General features: G+C 44.6%; 2 protein-coding genes across 7 annotated transcripts in view; both read right to left on the bottom strand.

Moving 5' to 3' along the window:
• znf281b (zinc finger protein 281b) overlaps positions 1 to 10,098 on the bottom strand; it is a 43,920-nt gene extending 33,822 nt beyond the window's left edge. For all 3 annotated transcript variants that reach the window (XM_086016124.1, XM_086016126.1, XM_086016125.1), the window contains exons 1-2: positions 10,017 to 10,098; positions 592 to 714 (exon numbers count right to left, since the gene is read on the bottom strand). The gene's annotated coding sequence lies outside the window, so the exon portion shown is untranslated. The remainder of the gene's footprint in view (positions 1 to 591; positions 715 to 10,016) is intronic.
• A 2,160-nt stretch (positions 10,099 to 12,258) lies between these two features.
• The window catches only part of svild (supervillin d), a 33,092-nt gene continuing 27,563 nt past the window's right edge, over positions 12,259 to 17,787 (bottom strand). For all 4 annotated transcript variants that reach the window (XM_086016746.1, XM_086016747.1, XM_086016748.1 and 1 more), the window contains 15 exons: positions 17,532 to 17,668; positions 17,301 to 17,448; positions 16,667 to 16,812; positions 16,422 to 16,597; positions 16,204 to 16,339; positions 15,587 to 15,887; positions 15,356 to 15,510; positions 15,157 to 15,259; positions 14,830 to 15,037; positions 14,629 to 14,762; positions 13,701 to 13,856; positions 13,487 to 13,630; positions 13,298 to 13,410; positions 13,070 to 13,225; positions 12,259 to 12,989 (listed from right to left, as the gene is read on the bottom strand). In XM_086016746.1, coding sequence (XP_085872872.1) covers positions 12,903 to 12,989; positions 13,070 to 13,225; positions 13,298 to 13,410; positions 13,487 to 13,630; positions 13,701 to 13,856; positions 14,629 to 14,762; positions 14,830 to 15,037; positions 15,157 to 15,259; positions 15,356 to 15,510; positions 15,587 to 15,887; positions 16,204 to 16,339; positions 16,422 to 16,597; positions 16,667 to 16,812; positions 17,301 to 17,448; positions 17,532 to 17,668 — 2,300 coding nt within the window. In that variant the 3' untranslated portion in view covers positions 12,259 to 12,902. The remainder of the gene's footprint in view (positions 12,990 to 13,069; positions 13,226 to 13,297; positions 13,411 to 13,486; positions 13,631 to 13,700; positions 13,857 to 14,628; positions 14,763 to 14,829; positions 15,038 to 15,156; positions 15,260 to 15,355; positions 15,511 to 15,586; positions 15,888 to 16,203; positions 16,340 to 16,421; positions 16,598 to 16,666; positions 16,813 to 17,300; positions 17,449 to 17,531; positions 17,669 to 17,787) is intronic.

Genomic DNA, 17,787 nt, shown 5'->3' with positions numbered 1-17,787 from the left:
ACAAGGGGCAGCGATTGATTTAACGCCACGATGCCAGCAGAAAACCATTTCACATATGCGTGGGGCCACGCATATCAGAAAGCGACTGCTCGCGCTTTACAGTAATTCAAGGAAAGCGACAATAATCCCTCTAAACTAGCCCCAGTAAATCTCAACCACTTATCCAAAAGATTCTCTCCTGGAATTAGCATCCATCTGATTAGCATCACCGCACATGGGTTCGGGTCCATCAACTGTAGCACACCAGGAGTATGTTAGTTTGCGGTCTTCCTCTGACAGTGACCTCCAAGGTTTATTATCCTGGTCGCAGTTAATCGACTGGAGCAATTCCAATCAATTCTGCTCTCCATGACTAAATCCTTATTACACCCAAAACCGTAACCCAGATTTTTAGCACATTACCGGATTCTAAATTGGTCTGGTTACCATGAGGCCGCTAAGATTGTACAGTTCAGTTCCCGGGTTTCTGTGTTGTGACGGAGCAATCTGGCATCAGACTGACTCAGCAGGGGAGGAAAAAAAAAAAAAAAAAAAAACCTCTTTTCAATACCCAAGTGGACATTTAGCAACTCTGCAGTCTCGCCCACTTACCTGGAATATGTTTGAAAGGGACCAGTTCCTTTTTCCCCAGAGGTGGGGGAGGGGCTCACATCACATGACTCAAATCAGACTTCAGTTGCCAATTTTAGGACTTGGAACTTGCGTGGATAAAATCTAGAAGAGAAAGAATTGACTTCATTGGAATTGACGAGACTTGACTTAACTTCACTGTTAGCTAACTGCTAGCTGGGCAAACATTAACTCTGCTTCACGTCGGTTGAAGACGAAAAAAGTAAAAGCAACAATGTTCAGATGTTAAAAAACGTGAATTTGAATGCGATAGACTAGATAACTAAGCTACTGGATTAAAATCCGGATATATTTTTTGACAGAGCAAGACTAGCTTAACCCGAATAATGACCTGACTCAACTTTCTTGAAATTTAGCAGGACCTCGTCTTGATCAGCTTGATTTTTCCCCACACTAATGCCCGCCACCTTTGGCAGTATCCAATAGCTCGTCTTTTTTCTTGCCATCTTTTATGATGCCGCTATTTTCCAGTCAGTTAATTAAAGGCCGCTAAAAGCGCTAAAGGCTAAGAGTCCCAGGAGCCCACACATGCGTCGTCGACTAGCTTGTCGCAAGGTCAATTTGCACTGGAGTCGATCCTAAATAGAGCTTTTATCATTTGCACCAATTCAACTTGTGTGGAGTTAATTAATTGACTGTATTCTAAAGCTTCCTGGCTAATGTGGGAGAGCGGCAGCACTTCTTGTGAATATTCAGTATTATCATGGATGGCAATGTCCGTTCTTAGTTAGAGACCTTAAAAATAAAGCGCCATTACCCTTTAAGTGACTCAGCTTCCCGTTCATCAGCATGCAGGCAAAGGCACTCGATAAAGCTCTCCACGCGCTAAATTAGCATGGCGGGGGAAACAGCCAGATGAAATTGGTCCTCAGAATTTGCGTCCCCGTGACAAATCAATATTCCGCTATTAAGTTGCTTGGTCGGATTTCTCTATTTCGAGGGGTGGCCTCGTGAACTCCTGCGTTGGCTGCGAGCTTTTCATGGAGGAGGCATTCAGGGCTTGTGGAGTGTCGGGAAATGCTGCGGTGTGCAACACTATACACGAGAAAAAAAAAAAAAGAGCTTTGGCTGCTTTCTGTGGTGGTTTTATTGATTTCAGACCGACATGAGCAAATGTCTTTGTGCAGCGGGACCTCAGCATGCGGCCGATAATGCCCACTTGTCCGTCAGCAGGTTTTGCTCGGTGAAACCTTCGAACAAGCCGCACAGGCGGATGAGGTTCGCGCCGAAGAAAAGCAAGATAAGTTACGAGAAAGTCAAGAGGATAAAGTCACGATACTATGAGAATTTGTACTTTACGCACAACCACGACATTGAGGATCATAACGGTTTGGTTCGAGTGAAGGTACCACAACAATTTTGTTTGTGGGAATTCTGCGTTAAGCATACTACGCGTTGTATTCTCATAAAAAAAAATAACAGGATGTTTTCTTGTAAAAGTACATCTTTACTTAAATAACAAATATCCTTAACCTAATAGCACAGTTGCCTATGTCACATTTGTTTCATAAAACAAGCATAGAAACCCAAATTCAAACGGATTGCCAGGACCTGGATGACGAAGATTCTACCTAGACCTAAACCAAAAACAATTAATTTTTTTAGCTAGCACATTGACTAATTTGGCGACAGAACGTTAAAAATAACATAGGCAATTACGCTATGAGGCTAACCATACTGTAAAAATCATTTTGCCCGCCGAAAAATGCTTTCTTAGACACGATTCCATAGCAACCAGAGGCTAGGCCAAACTGTAGACTCATGAAAAATAACTTTCTACTAATGGCAATGCATGTTTTTTCTCTCCTGCGTAAGTGCTGACTTGGGTTAAGATCCATGTTTATCGGAAGGTCACGGCAAGATATTGATCAAGCCGGCGAGAGAGCCCTCGGGATTGGAGACAATAACATAAAGACGATTGTCGGCAGAACATTACAGGAAGAAGACAATCGCATGTTCATTGACCTTTCTAACAATGAAAAAAAAAAAAAAAAAATCAATTCTCGGCAAGCGCGCTGTCATCCGTCTCTGCAGGTGTGACGTCCGCACGCTAGAAAGCTACAAAGTACAAATAACAACTCATCTCCGTGTGTTTACCGTTAAAATAAGATGACGGCGAGACGGTTTACATTCATTTTCATTAGCTGCAGACAAATTGCGTTCGGGCGGGACTTAATCGGATCGCGAAGGTTCTCCCACAAGCTGCTGCTGAAACCTGTACATTTGATTACTTGATTGATTCGATTACTTCATTCGATCGGCGGCAAGCGCTCGGAAACCGGAGGCGGCCCGAGATTTGCGCCGCGTCATACTCTTCGACGTGCATATTTCCACCCCAGTAACCGTTGGTCAAATTCAAAGAATTTGATCTAAATTCCTGGCAGGTGAACGAAAAATGACAAGCCGCCGAGCCTTGAGGGTGTTTTATGAGCGGTATAATTGGATTTGGGTCCTCATGAGACCCTGCCTTGACATTCCTCATTCCACTTGTAAGGGTTTTGTTTTCGTCTTTAAATGAACACTTTTTCTCCTCCGCTGCTGGTTTCTCTACCCTAGCACAACTTGTCTTTGTTATAGCGCCCGCGTCTAGAAATAAACATTGATGAGCTTTACCAAGCGCGGCACTGTGTCCTTGCCGGTTCACCAATCGACGTAGGTTGTCCCGGGTCGCCATGCCAACGGAAGAGATTCTTATTAAAAGATAGAGCGCCTTCAAGCTGATTCAGATAAGTCACGCCGGAGTATAAGGTGCGTTTTGGGGGAAATCTGTTGCCAAGAAGAGTGCAGCTCGGACCCGCGGCCAAAATACCCGTTCTCTCGTTGAAGGTGCGCTGCCAACGGTCAAACGAAAGTCAACGCAATTGGGGAATGGGGATTTTGGGTGCCAGTCCGAGCTCTAATTTTAATGTTAACAAGTCACACCGAAGTCATAGGAGCGGATAAAATATGAAAAAGGTGTGACTTACGATCAGAAAAATATGCTATATTCTTTATCCTCTTTGAAGAATGACAAATAATACTGCAACTTACTGAGGAGCTGAGACCGTCTCCATGTACAGCACAATGTCCATTCAGAAAAAAAAAAAAGTGGCAAAAAATGAAATTCAAGACTCGAGACTTGCACGTGTAACTTCCTCCCACTTCTGTTGAGAGGCGCTTACACTAAATAGCATGTTTGGGAATTAAATAAAAATCTCAATAAGAAAAAAAAGGCGGTGATGCAATACTTTCAAGATTAGAACAACCCGAGTGGTGCAATTAAATTCCAACCCAGCTTGTTAACACTGATCTCGCGGCCGACTCTGATTTACCGACGGCCCCGACGCGTAAAAAAAATGTCTACGACAAAGAAATCTGTATGCCATCTCCACGAGGACTGTGTGAACGTTGCTACTTGCATATTCTCCACACCTCGTGAACTGGACAGTGGCATAATTCTGCAGCTCGGGGCGCTGCCAGAACAAGGGGTGCTTAAAAATGAATGAGCCATTAAAGTAAGGCAGCATCACCCCGATTCGCCGTCGCATGAGTTATGCTCATGTGGAAAAAAACGGCCACCTTGTCACTTTGTTGGGCAAGGTAAGCAGAGCAGGAAAATGGACTTTTAGGTGATATTGGCAGCAATACAGGACTGAAATCACCCATGCGCTTACAAAAAAGTTGCATCTGAGACTATAAAACCTGAACAACATTTTTTTTAAGAGACATGGAGAGAAGGAGGGAAAAAAAAAAATCTGCATTCTGCCAGCGTGCAGCTGTCAGTGCTGAGAAGAAGAACCATTTATCAACAGCGCAAACTGTCACTCTTTTTGGAGACATTTTTGCCATTTTCTGTCTTCTTTCGCAAAACTGTGTCTTCTGATAGTCGATTAAATTTGGTAGGGGATAAAAATAAAAAGTAAAAATCAAATTAAAAAGTGCTCAACATCGTGATTGGGGTGCACTTTTTTTTTTTCCACAGGATAAAGTCACAGTAAAATGAAAACAATAAAACATTTTCTAATAAGAAAACGGCTCTCTATAATATTGTGCTTGCTACTGGGGGTCAGCATAATAGTCATCCAGACACAAAAGAAGAGTTTTACAATTACTTTGAGACACTCAGTAAGATGCAGTAATATTGGTCATTTTTGCAGAGGATAAAGAATAAATGCCCGTGAGTATGATTATATTGCATGTGTAGGCTCATCACACTGCCACAAGGATGCTATTTGTTGGTCTGTTTATGGTGCTAGTATTAGCATTAAGCTAGCGGACTTAGGCTAGGAGCTTGCAGCCTCTTAATTTTTTTTATTTTTTATTTTTTTTAAGAGTTGCTCACTATGTGCAAAACTGCTGCTTGTGAAATCACCCCCATACAGTGTTCTTATCTCAAATGTTTGCCCTCAAGTCAAAGCAAAAACGTGTTTTTTGTTGAATTGAATTCATAAATCGGCTCATTTTCGAAAAATGTTCACACTCCTCCAGGAAACGTGCGAGGTTCGTTTTGTGCAATCAACGTAAACATGAGGAGCATATGTGCTCGTGTACAGAATGTGTACATGTAGAACACACACACACGCACGCTAACACACAAATGTGCATTCATGCAAAAAACATGCCTGCATGCAGACATCGCTCCCTTTCGGGGGTTACTGCCTGTCATGCACTGCTCATCCATGCAAACATGAAACGCACAATTCCCTCTGAGGCACTGCACAAAAGTAGAACACACACACACACACACACACACACCGATCTCGTACTCTGCACCGCTTGTGTCATGAATCAAACATGGACTCTCGCGGCGTACCGGCTTGCCGTTAATTGCGCCGATGGGCACGTCAGCGACCACTCAAAGAGAGCGGCTAAGTAGAGGTTTGCGAGGCCTCATTAGCGGAGTAGTGCAAAGGGATGTTTGTTGGGGAAAAAAAAAGGCGTGACCGTGAACTGTGGAAATGTGCAAGGTTCAAGGGTCAAGGTTGCTCTTTGTTCGTCTCAATTGGGGGAAAATAGTCTGAGCAAGGGACACTTGCAGACATGAATACTAATAAATCAACCTCACATAAACACCACGTACACAATGGTACTTCTGGTGTGCTGATTTGAAAAAAAATAATAATAAAAATCAGCGGACACAATTTTCTGTCTGTTACTAACACTTAGTGCGACTCTCACCAAAAAATAAGTAGCCAAACAATTATAAAATATAACTATGATGAATAAAATTCACCTCTATTAACAACTGTCAATGTGACGCATCCCCACAGTTAATCCGCGGCGTCCCTCAGGGCTCCATGTAAGATCCCCTCCTATTCATCCCTTTGGCAGATCCTCGACAAGCATGGCCCCCCTTGATCACACTCGCATTAAGACCTATGAACGATTTTGAGTCTTCAATGAACCGAACGCGCCTCTTCTTCAAAATGTGGAAGTTGAAGTGTAATCTTACCGTTGTAAGGCAGGACGACAACAGTTGAAAAATGGTTGCTAATGAAACACGCGTACAAGAAGCCGATACAAGTGGCTAAAATCCGCTCTGTATAAATTATCATTATTTTTTTTTTAAATCTAATGAACTGCAGTTTGGTTCACTGTTGGTGTCTAAGTTCAATTAACTAATTGAAACACCGCATCTACATTAGCGGGAGCATCCCACTAGCATACACATAAATCAGCGCAGGGAAAATGACATTATGCAAATTAGCATGCATAATTCCACCCACTATAGACAGCAATTATTACAGTGTTCTACAAAACACCTTGCACCTTACTGAAGTTTACCACCCTTGTTAAATATTAAGTCAAAGCACAAACCGGTTGGCCTACTAAAAAAAAAAAAAAATCTGCCATGTGGACATGCATGCAATTAGCTAACCGAGTGTTCGATGACGCCCACACGCCTCCATTTCAAAACTGGAGAGCTCAACTCCAGTGGCGCTAACTTTGGACCCGACTCCATCCCATCAGCCCTCCCCAAGGAAACGGGTCTCATCCCACATCGGCAGGGCACGCTCAGCCCCTCAATGATTTTGGACTTTATTTTATCCTCCTTCGTGGTTGACCGCCCACAAGATCACCTTCAAGGTCGGTCGCAGACTGCGAGGTGGACCGTCATTTGTCAAGCAGTGGAGGGAGGCCGTAAATTTTACTGCACCTGCTCTTTGCCTGTGTGTGTGTGTGTGTGTGTGTTTTAAAACGTGCAGATCAGAGGCACACGACCTTCCCCTGTAGCGTGAGGATCCGGATCTGATGGAATTAGAGTGGGCTCGAGAGCTCGACAGCGACTTGATTCGATTAGCGAGGGCAGACAGGAAGAGGACTGAGTGAGTGACATCACTGCAATGTCGCCTGCCGCCTCTTCCTCCTCCTCCTCCTCCTCCTCCTCCTCCTCCTCCTCCTCAAACGCTGTCAAAGGCTCCATCTGCTTCCATACTGTACATTAATCACACACACACACAATTTCAAGGAAGACAAAAGTCCATATACTGTACTAATAAAAAGGTTGCATAAAAGCTGTGCCACACAAAGACCGAAAGACAAGAACGCACAAACGCTTTATGGGACTGAAAGGAGCTCGTCGCCAAAATGTCCACTCAATGACAAGTGGGATGGGCCACACAAAGATAGTAAGACAAGAACGCACACACACACACACGCGCGCAGGTAAAGGGGCACATGATCATAGCCAACATGTCCCCAAAGGTCAAATATCCACATAATTGTCTCAATAAACGTTAAAAGACAACGCCAGTGTCGCACTACATCAAAAAGACAAGAACTCTTTCCCTCACACACTCTGTCTCCCAAAACACTAACCAAAACAAAAACTCATTCATCTCACCTCTCAAACAACAATTTGAGATGGCTTCCATTTCACATGTAAATATTTCGACTCTGCCTTAAAAAAAAAAAAAAAAGTGATGATTATGTGAGAGAGAAATGTTATTTTGGGCCTATACGGCACCTAATAAGACTGCGTTTAAAGTTATTTTGTTTTCTTCTTCATCTTGCGTCAGTTCAGTGAGTGTAAACACGCACGCTCGCCCGCCGCCCCTGCGCTTGTAAAGTTTCTTTGATCCTTCCCGCGCTTCGATGCACACGCGGATCCTCATGAAATGAGACGCGGCGTATAGGCACACGGCGTCTGACGACGACATATCGTATCGACGCTTGCGTGCACCTTTCTAAACCTTGCAGTCTTCCGTGTCGCCCAACATCAAAACTCTTCTTGCGCTTTTGAAAAATGGAAGCGTGTGGGCTGAGCTCCTCGGGGACTAAAATGATGCTGCGCGCTACACCATGTGTGCGCGTGCGCGCGTGTCAGGGCCTCCTGTGGATGGCTCGGTCGCTAACCAACCGTGAGAGCTGTCAATTTGATTTTGGAAGTACGACAAATGCTCTTGTTTACAAGCACAAAAATAAATGGATACATGAAATATTACAGGCTACGTGAAAATTGGGGGGACAAAAAAGTCCTTGGATTTTACTTAACTATGCGGAAACGCCAACTATGACAGATACTGTTATTTAGTTTCAAACATTTTTTTTTTTTCTTACCAGACCATATTGAATTTTGTTGAAAACAATGATAAAACATTGTGGAAAAAAAACAACTCTTTTTGACGCCGGTGATTCATCGATGTGTCAAACTGCTGCAGTGTAGTAGTAGAGTATCGGTGGCTGGGATCAGCAGCCTCCACGACTACCCGATACCTTAAAACGAGGGCGGTGTCAGCCCAATACCGATTACCTGTATTGGTACTTCTTGCCTAGCCCTAAATGTTTTTGAAACATGCCCAATAAATATACTATAATAGATAACATTGTGTAAAAGTATATTTTTTCATATATATATATATATATATATATGTCTGCAATTGCACCCTTCCATCGTCCGTCATTCGTTCCGGAGGTAAAAATAAATAAATAAATGGTACATACTATAGGCCGGTGTGCCTCTAACTATAAACAAGCGTGCAACCGCGACTAAGCTAGGCGCAAAACAAGCATTCATATTAGCCAATCTTTCCAAAGATTTTTTCTTTTCTTTTGCCCAGAATAGAAATGTCATCAAAAGGCAATCTATATTTTTGCTTTTAAGTATTTTTTTTCATCACATTCATGTTACTCTGAATCCTTACGTTCAAATGAAAGAAGAAACAGCATACAAGCCCAGGGGTGCGCTACTAGAAATATCCATTATTTTTCCTTCGATTGATCGCTTTCAGCAATGAAGGTCATGTGTGGGAATTAATACCTGTGGGCACTTCAGTCTACTCTGTAACAAAAAATTCTTTGTTTGATAAGCCATTAGTTTGCCCACAAGTGACGTCTGACAAAATCAAGGTTTTCTAAGGAGATGATTTGTTTGACTCATCATTATCTAATCCAAGTAAATGTTTCCACATTATTTGCAAATAAAACGTAGAACAACCTTGTTCCGCACTCTCTCTGGTATTGTATTATCACATTTCTGGGAGACTTGAAACGAGGTATGAAAAATTTTCCCCCCTAAGAAAGTGAAGTTGAAAGCTTAGGGAAAAAACAACAACTGACATCCAGCACATTTTTGCACAAGTTTACACTCTTCGCATTCATGAAAATGTGATTAATGAATGTTTTCTGAAAGCTAGTGCTAACAAAATAGCTCTGAAACAATCGAGAGGCTGAACAAAGAGCAGCAAACTTGAGGTTTCCTTGATAAATGGTGCAAATTATGAATAAAATTATGCTTTGAAAAAAAAAATGTAAAAATAAAAAAAAATCTGGGAAGATTTTAGAACGTTCAAAACTTGTATGCCACTGCAAATCTGAAGTTAGCCTTGATGCTACTGCTAACACCTCGTGGTGATTTAGCCAAAAAAAAAAAAAAAAAGAAAAGAAAAAGAAAATGTGGCATCAAAATACTGCAATAACAAAATGGCTTCGTAACTTAAGGGTTAGCGGGTTTGTTAGCTCGCAAGCTATCTTAAGTTGCATTTCTGTCAGCCTGTTTACACGCTGGCACATTCATCACCATTACTCGCTCGCCGTCATTTTTAATTGGCCACCCATGACACACGCTTCGACTGAAATGCTTGAGATTTTTCTTGTTTACACGCCGTGACAGCGCAAATATATTTGCAACTGTATGTCAAGGAAGGGATACCCACTGGAGACAATTAGGCAGTCGTTTTAGGTCTGAAATAGATTCATCAATTGTGTGGCAAAGCATCATCGCTAAAAGTTTACAGCTCAATGGATCAAAAGACATTTTGAAGCGTTCGGTGTTCTACTCCAGTGGTTGCAAACATGGCTTATTTATCATTTTCATTGTCCCCCCCCCCCCATTCCAACAAATTAAACTATACAGTTCATATTATCGCGACACACAAAAAGTGAACATTTCCGAGATGTGCACTTACAGATATGAAGTACTTTGGTACTGCAAAGTCACGCCGTTTAAAGTTGACGTGAAGCCAAATGGCGACGTGCTCGCACCTGTCCTAATTATGCGAGCGCGGGGTTTAACGTGGCCCAGGAGGGAGGGAGGGAAGGAGGGAAGGAGGGAAGGAGGGAAGGAGGGAAGGAGGGAAGGAGGGAAGGAGGGAAGGAGGGAGGGAAGGAGGGAAGGAAGGAAGGAAGGAAGGAGGGAGGGAAGGAGGGAAGGAGGGAAGGAGGGAGGGAAGGAGGGAAGGAGGGAGGGAAGGAGGGAGGGAGGTCATGGCCACTGATTAACCGAATGAAATTCCGGGACAAAAACAGTTGTTTCAAAGCTCATTTTGTTTGTGTGTCCACAAAGATGCCGTGTAGGCGTTTCCATCATAGCACGGCGTCCATCTCGCTTTGTGTGCGCGCGGTGACGTAAATGAGGAAAGTTGAGCAGCTGGGGGATGAGAAACAGACCGGAATGATGGATGAGAGGTGCAGTTAGAGGTTTCAATCAATCTGTCATCTGCAGGAAGCCGGCCTGACGTCGCGGCCGATACGCGCAGTTTTTTTTGTCGCGTGCGCGTTGATCCACACAGCTGCGGTGCGCTACATGCTTTTGCCAATTGGGAATTTTCAGCCTCCTTTCATTCTGCGCACGAGTGAATGGTTGGAGAGAAAAAAAAAAAAAAAAAAAAAAAAAGCCTGGAGCGAGCAAGTGTACTGTAAACTAAAAGCGCCACGATGAAGGGAAACTAATTCCATCGCAGTCTAACAGATTATGGAGCGTGAGAATAAATGTCTTGTAAATTTCACATACCACAGAAGTGTTATGAGCAATCCTGTCAAATTTAAATGATTGAAAATAAACCAAATCGCAGTGCATAAAACCAGGCTTCAAATCTGTGAAAAATCAAGCCGTTCTCTCCTCTCTCAAACACAACGGGCGTGTCCACTCAACCGTCAATGACATACCATTGCATCCAGCATATTTCCTGCACATCCCTTTACATGTTGGAGCTGCTAAAAGATGGATGCCAAACATACTAATTACGAGAAAGGATCCAAACTTACAAAAATTGTACTCGCGTCAACATTATGACTATGACTGCTAAGAAAAAAAGTTCCTTATCCATTTTCTAATGACATCCAGTACAAGCCGTACCAAAAGTTGTCTTGACAAATCTAATAATGCTTATTATTGTTTATTATGCTGGTTTCAGCTTTAGTGGTTTGTAACAGCATCATACCGAGCGACCGTTATATTATGTGGCCCATAAAAATCGAGTAGCATTTCCAGAAAAAGCTCCAGCAAGTTTTATACTTCTTGGTACTTGGAAGTAAAAGGATCTAATCAGATTTGCTGTGTTGCAAGACCTACCCCAAAACTTTTCAAGACCTCTCGAATGGATTCCCCCCCCGAGGAGGTTCTTCTTCCATCTGCTATAAAATGGATTAATTTAATCAAAAATATGGATGCTTTTTGATACTTCAGTTATTTCAGATAATGTAGAAAGTAACTATATCTGACACATGAGACCTATTTGCGCAAATTATCAGTACTAGACTTGACTCAGTATTGGATCAGAAAGAAAATTGACGCCATCAAACATCACTATATGGGACAATGGCTCGACCAAAAGTTCCTCGTAAAGTGGTCGCTTAAACTGACCAATTAATAGTGACAGTAGATTTGTGTAACATTTTCCACACGACGCCGAGTACAGTCGTCCTACCTGCAACATGAGCAGCAGCACAGTGCAAATGCGATTACATAGCACCCTCCTGTGGACAAAGGTGAGCATTGCACTCATCTACACAAAAAGGAAAAAAAAAAAAAACAAACGTTAAGGACCGTGCAAACGTTATATTTCAAAGTGACGCAAATTAAACCACAATGTAAACAAGGTTACTCACCCAAAATGGACAGCGGAACACCAACCTCCCTTTTTGGACTAACACAGGTGTTAATAATAAGAATAATGCACACACCACACTTAAATTGTATTCAATGTCAAGTCCAAATTATGATTTTTAAATACTGCAGTGGCATTTTTTTCTAAACAAACATTTTATTCACGTTTGTTTACATGTGCCAAAAAGAATAAAAACTGCCATCCATCCATCTATATATATATATATATATATATATATATATATATATATATATATATATATATATATATATATATATATATATATATATAAAATACAACAACAAAAAAAACAGGATCATACTGCAGAAAAATGAACAAGACAGTGTTTAGGAAGTCATGCAACATACATGTAACGTGTTTAAAAAGCTCATCTTTCAAAATGTGTGATGAGTGAACACATTTACAATGAATACTTTTGACACAAATACTGTTGGCAAGCATTTTCAAAAAAAAGTCTCATTTGGTCCCAAAGAAACAGTTCTCAGAATCCTCAATTATTTACCACCAAATGAAACAATAGAAAATAGCGGAAATGCAATTGTCCGCTTTTTGCAAGGCCTCACGTGACAAAAGTGTGTAACAGAGGCTTTAGAGTTCACTTTCTTCACCAACAACACAGTTTAAATAACTCCCGCTTTTAAACCACAGGTTTTTTTTGTTGTTGTTGTTTTTTTTTTTAGACATTTCGGCCCAAAAAGCAACACTTATTGGATTAACACAATACGTTGACAGTATATTACATATTACACGTTATGAGCAGGAAGCGCTTCGCACACGAGGAACACAATCAAAGGTTCATTCAAAATTGCACATGATTAATGAGCTAAAATGATCACTAGAAAAGACTATACAAAATTGTACATTTGTTTTACAAAATGAGGTCGTTTCTTTTTGGAATACAAAAGAAAAAAATAAAAGTTTTTTTTTTTTTTTTTTTTTTTTTTTTTAGAAGAGACCCTTGCTTTTCTTCAGGTTCTTCTGCTTCCAGTTTGGCAGGGCGTTGAACTCCACTCGACTCATCTCCAGAAGTTTCTAGGCAAGAAATTGTGAGAGGAACATTACAAGCTTGCTGGACCCACATGCTTTGTTTTTTTTTTTGTTTTTTTTTTTACCTTGAAGTCCTGGTCAGAGAGATAATCCTCCAAGCGGAGTGGGTCCACTCCGTCGGGCAGGGGCGACCCGGTGAGCTCCTCGATGGAGTATTGCAGCTTACTGAGCTTGGAAAGCACCTCCTTCACTAAGGTCACTTTGTTCTTGGAGCCCTCCGTCTGAAGGAACAAATAAAACAAAAAAGAAAAAAAGAAAAAGCATGTCGCAAAATTGCATGAATAATTCCTCACCTTGGAGGCAACGCTGGGGTCCTTATTCCAGTAAGGGAAGATGTTGGTAAAGGTGAGCGGCTCGCAGCCTGCCATGACCAGGTAGGCCTGAGGGGGGCGCCGGCAGCTCTTTTCTACAAGTACACCAAAAGGCAGCAAGAATATGAAATTCTATATTACAGACTGCATCTCCAAAGATTGTGCGCCGACCTTTACAGTACTGCAGCGCCGTTTCCATGGCGCACTTCCTCTCGTTGTCCCAGCGCATCTTTGCCGAGCCCGTGCACTGCTCCTCCTCGGGCTGCCAGCCCTGCCACAGGTACACCTCCATGCGGTTGTCCAGCAGGAAGAGAGCTGGCGCGGGGAACAAGGCGCCGTTAGCAAAGGCGAGGAGGAGCACTCCGACGCGGGACGCGGGCCTTACCGGGCTGCTGTGCCGAGTAGAGGTTCTGCTGGAGGAAGGGCATGGCCATGACTCCCTCCGTCACCCTGGCGGGGTACAGGTGCTCCTCCCCTTCGAACACGCCCGAGCTGGCGCTCAGCCAGAACAGTCGGGGCGTGTAGTTGTACTTGCCGGGGTCTGAAAGCAGCCGACGCACTTGTAAGTCGACGTTTGCGTTGCGAATTGAGGCAATCGTCAAGAGCAATGATTCCCAACCGCTGAGGAAGTCAATTTGTGAGCAAATTGAGAGGGAAATCGTCCTTATTTCAGTGTACAGCTTTATCGCCATCCACGGCCTCGCTATCTTGCTTTTTTGTTGTTGTTATTTTCCGGGCTTTTACTGCATAATGAAACCTGGCATATTTATGGTTTGGCATCTGTAAATTTGTCGATTTTGGGTGGGAAATTTGAAAAATTTGCCTATTCAGTTTTCGTGTTCAGGCCAAAACAACAAAAGCATTTCTTTGGCTCCTCCTTGGTGTCTTTTTCTTACATTCAATTCTTTGATTTTTTTTTATTTTATTTTTTTTAATCTCATCTGAATTATTCAGAGTTGGCAGTACTTAAATGCAGTCAAAGTTTCTTTTGGTTTCACTCGGAATGCAGCTACTAAATAGCCCGTGAAGTCTCCTTTGCCATTACAAGAAAAAAAGTACTAAAGCGCATATTTGATGGCCAATGTGTGTGCGTGTTAATTACTCATGGATTTAACATTGACATAAAAAAAAAAAGGGTTCTTTATTGAAGATTTTCATTTCTCGTATCCAATGCGATAAACGGTGTACACTGTATAGACTTTTGGGACTATTTTTTTTTTTTAAGTTTGATCGTGTGCTGTGCCCTTTCCAAGTCCAAATCTGCGCCTTGGCTCAATGCAACTTGGGAAACACTGTGGAGGAAGCGCGAAAACCTTGAAGCATGCAGTCGTAGGACTTCCTGTCCTGCAAGCCGAGAACCTTCTTGAATTCCGCCGGCTCGCTCCCTTCCTCAACCTCCTCAACCTTGACGCGGTCGCCGCTGCTCAGACCCAACTCGGAAGGGCACCTTGGAGCGAGCGGAAAAAGCGTCAGTCGGCCGCCTTGGCGGCGTTGCCCGGCCGCGCGCGCCCTACCCTTGGCTCAGTCGGTCCACCGCCCTCTTGGCCACCTGCCGGGCGCCGCCGTGAGCTTTGCAGCCGTGCCACACGTAGAGACGGCCCTCCCGGGCGTGGAGCAGCGCGAGGACGGCCCGCGAGCGCAGGCTGGCGCCGTCGCACTCCACCTCCAGCAGCATGGCCTCCGCCTCTGCTTCGCCGCGAACGCAGAACAACCTCCAACCTCCTGTGGGAAAGAAAACAAGATGACGACGAGATCAGTGAAATCTCAAAATGTCGCACACTGGCTCCCCCTGGTGGTACATGAAAGATTTATATCCGATTAGACGTCGCTGGCCCTTTTACCCGACGTTTTGACCGATTCTTCTCGACTGCCCTTATGGATGATCAAGCCGCCTTGGAATAGCTGAAGGAAGGAGGGGGGCTCTTTCCCCTGACTCACTAGAACCTGCAACCAAGCAAATGTCACACGTTCGTCCGCATGCTTTTTCTAAAGCGTTTCTCCTCAATAAAGTCGAGAGCTCAATCTTAAATCGAGACCCACTTGTGAGCCCCGGAAGCTGCCCAGCTCCACCGTCTTGAGCGCCGAGGTTCCCTTCTCGCTGACGCTGGAGCGGAGGCCCTGCCAGAAAAAGCAAGCCGTCCTCTCCCTGCCCGCGACGCCGGCGCTCAGCTCTCCTGGCTTTTGCCGTTTTCCCACTGGGGACAGAAACGAGCTCAAGAAACATCGCAGCGGGGCGTGTCTATGTTGATTTCTTTGAATTGGGGGACTCACCCAGCGTGGTGATGGAGTACTTCCATCGGATGATGTAAGTGTCCCCTTCGTGGAGCTGTCCCAGGCTCTCCTCGGGCACCTCCTCCTCGCCGTACTCCTTAATGTGCCAGGCGTCCACGGCCACCGTGGACAGCTCCGCCTGCCTGCCGTCCTCCGTCCTCACCACGCCGTGGCCCCGCTGGACGTCCAGGCCCTCCAGAAGCATCTTGACCGGCTGCGGCTCGTTGTCCAGCAAGGCGTTGGCCTCGCACGGCTGCAGGTCCAGGTCGGGCGAGGAGCGGATGTTGGAGTGGATCGGGCTCTGAGCAGACGCAATAAATCGATCGATAAAATTGGGTTTCCAAAACCTTTCTTGAGAAACAGGTGCCTATGTTTTCCATTAGAAAAATCTCACAGCAGAGCAAAAAAAAAAAAAAAAAAAAAAAGGTGAAAAAAATATGTACGGGCGTGTAAAAGTTGTAAGAGTAATTCTTCAATAATTTCTTCTTTCGGGGTGTAAATTCTAGAAAAACCCTTTACTCTAGATAAAATGTGAAAAATTGAAGGAAAAAAAAAAAAAAACAGATAACAATAATGTGTCCAAATTTCAATGAATCCGGACCAAAATCCTTGTGCACCTTGACCTCCTCCGCCAGAGCCGCCTCCTCCTTCCTCCTCTCGGCCCAGTCCAGGAACTTCTCCCTGAACAGGGACGTCTCGTTGTGTTCCGACAGGCGTCCAAACAGAGTCCAGCTTGGGCGGCCCTCACCTTGCCTGAGCACCAAGTGGACAGTTAGCCAACCTTCATGCCCGTGTCAACACGTGTCAAGGCGCCTGTCGAATTGGCCGCACTCACTGTGGCACGTCGCCGCTCGCGCAGGAAGCGTCCAACGGGTTGACCCTGCAGCTGCTGTAATCGTAGCTGCCGCCGTATAGCTGTTTGCCCAGCTTGACTGCCACTTTCCTGTCTCCCAGAGGCACGTCCTTGCCGGTCCACACGTACACCTCGCCGCCAAAGTCAAACACCAAAACCTGAGGAAAGAGCGCGCGGCAATGAGGACAAAACGGACGAGGCAACTATCCCAGGCTTTACGCGCCCACCTCTTTAGAATCGAGCAAGGTGACGCTGGGGATGGAGGCCCAGGCGTCCTCGTGAGGCACCAGTTTGTCCCCCTGGAGTCTGTAGACCCCGTTGGAGTCCAACACGCCGCTTTCATACAGCTCATCCTCCTCTGGCTCGCCTGCCCCTGGCGCGCGCACGCAGTGGAGTCAACGCAAAGATTTTTTTTCCCAAGAATATGTTCTATGCAAGCCCACTAGTTGAAACAGGGCATTCTGATAACTATTGCGTTTGTGGAATAAGTGTTAATCCACTCGTTTCTAGCCGTCTCTGGGGGCGGCCATTTTGTCTTCCGTCGATTGAAAATGACATCACAACTGCTCACGGCGACCAATCATGGCTCCGATTCAGAAAACAGGTCAGCCGCGACTGGTCGTTGTGAGCGGTTGTGATGTCATTTTCAGTCGACAGACGACAAAATGGCCGCCCCCACAGATGGCTAAAAACGAGTGGATTAACACTTATTACACAAACGCAAAATGAATCAGAATGCTGTTTTTCAACTAGTGGGCCTGCTGGGAACATATTCTTGAAAAAAAAAAAAAAAAGGGTTTGGGTTGACTTCCGCTTTAAGGCTTTAGGATTGCCGTCGATGTCATTCCCGCAGGTACAAACCTGCGTATTGGCTTTTTCCTCCCAGCAGACTCCAGAACTCCTTGGCCCACTTGCTCTCGGCGTTGATGCCCTCCTCCAGCACCGTCACCTGGCAGGCTTTGCAACCCAGGTCCCGCTTGGCCTGGACGAAGGACGCCATCTCGGACGCCTGGCGGCCGCAGAGTCCGTTCAGCGCGTCGGCGCCACCAACCCCGCTCGCGCGTTTTGCCCGGCGGCGGGCGTTTCCCTTACCTTTGCTTTCTCAATGACGTTGGCGAACTCGCCGCTCCACATGAAACAATGCTTGGGCGTGATGAGAAGGAAGCAGTCGCCGCTGTTCAGGGACTTGGATGTGGGCTCCACCAGGCGCACCTGCACATGCCTGCGACCTACGCGTGACCCACAGACAGGCTTGCAAAATGCTCACAAAATTACAAATATCTATTCGACTCCCCTCAATTGGCAGTTCATTCCCATCAAATCCCATGGTGGCTTTTCCAATTGGACT

This window comes from Filicampus tigris, chromosome 19 (genome assembly GCF_054856515.1).
Source record: "Filicampus tigris isolate MCC_2025a chromosome 19, RoL_Ftig_1.0, whole genome shotgun sequence".
Classification (NCBI taxonomy): Eukaryota; Metazoa; Chordata; class Actinopteri; order Syngnathiformes; family Syngnathidae; genus Filicampus; species Filicampus tigris.
This window is presented reverse-complemented; position numbering and strand designations above follow the sequence as displayed.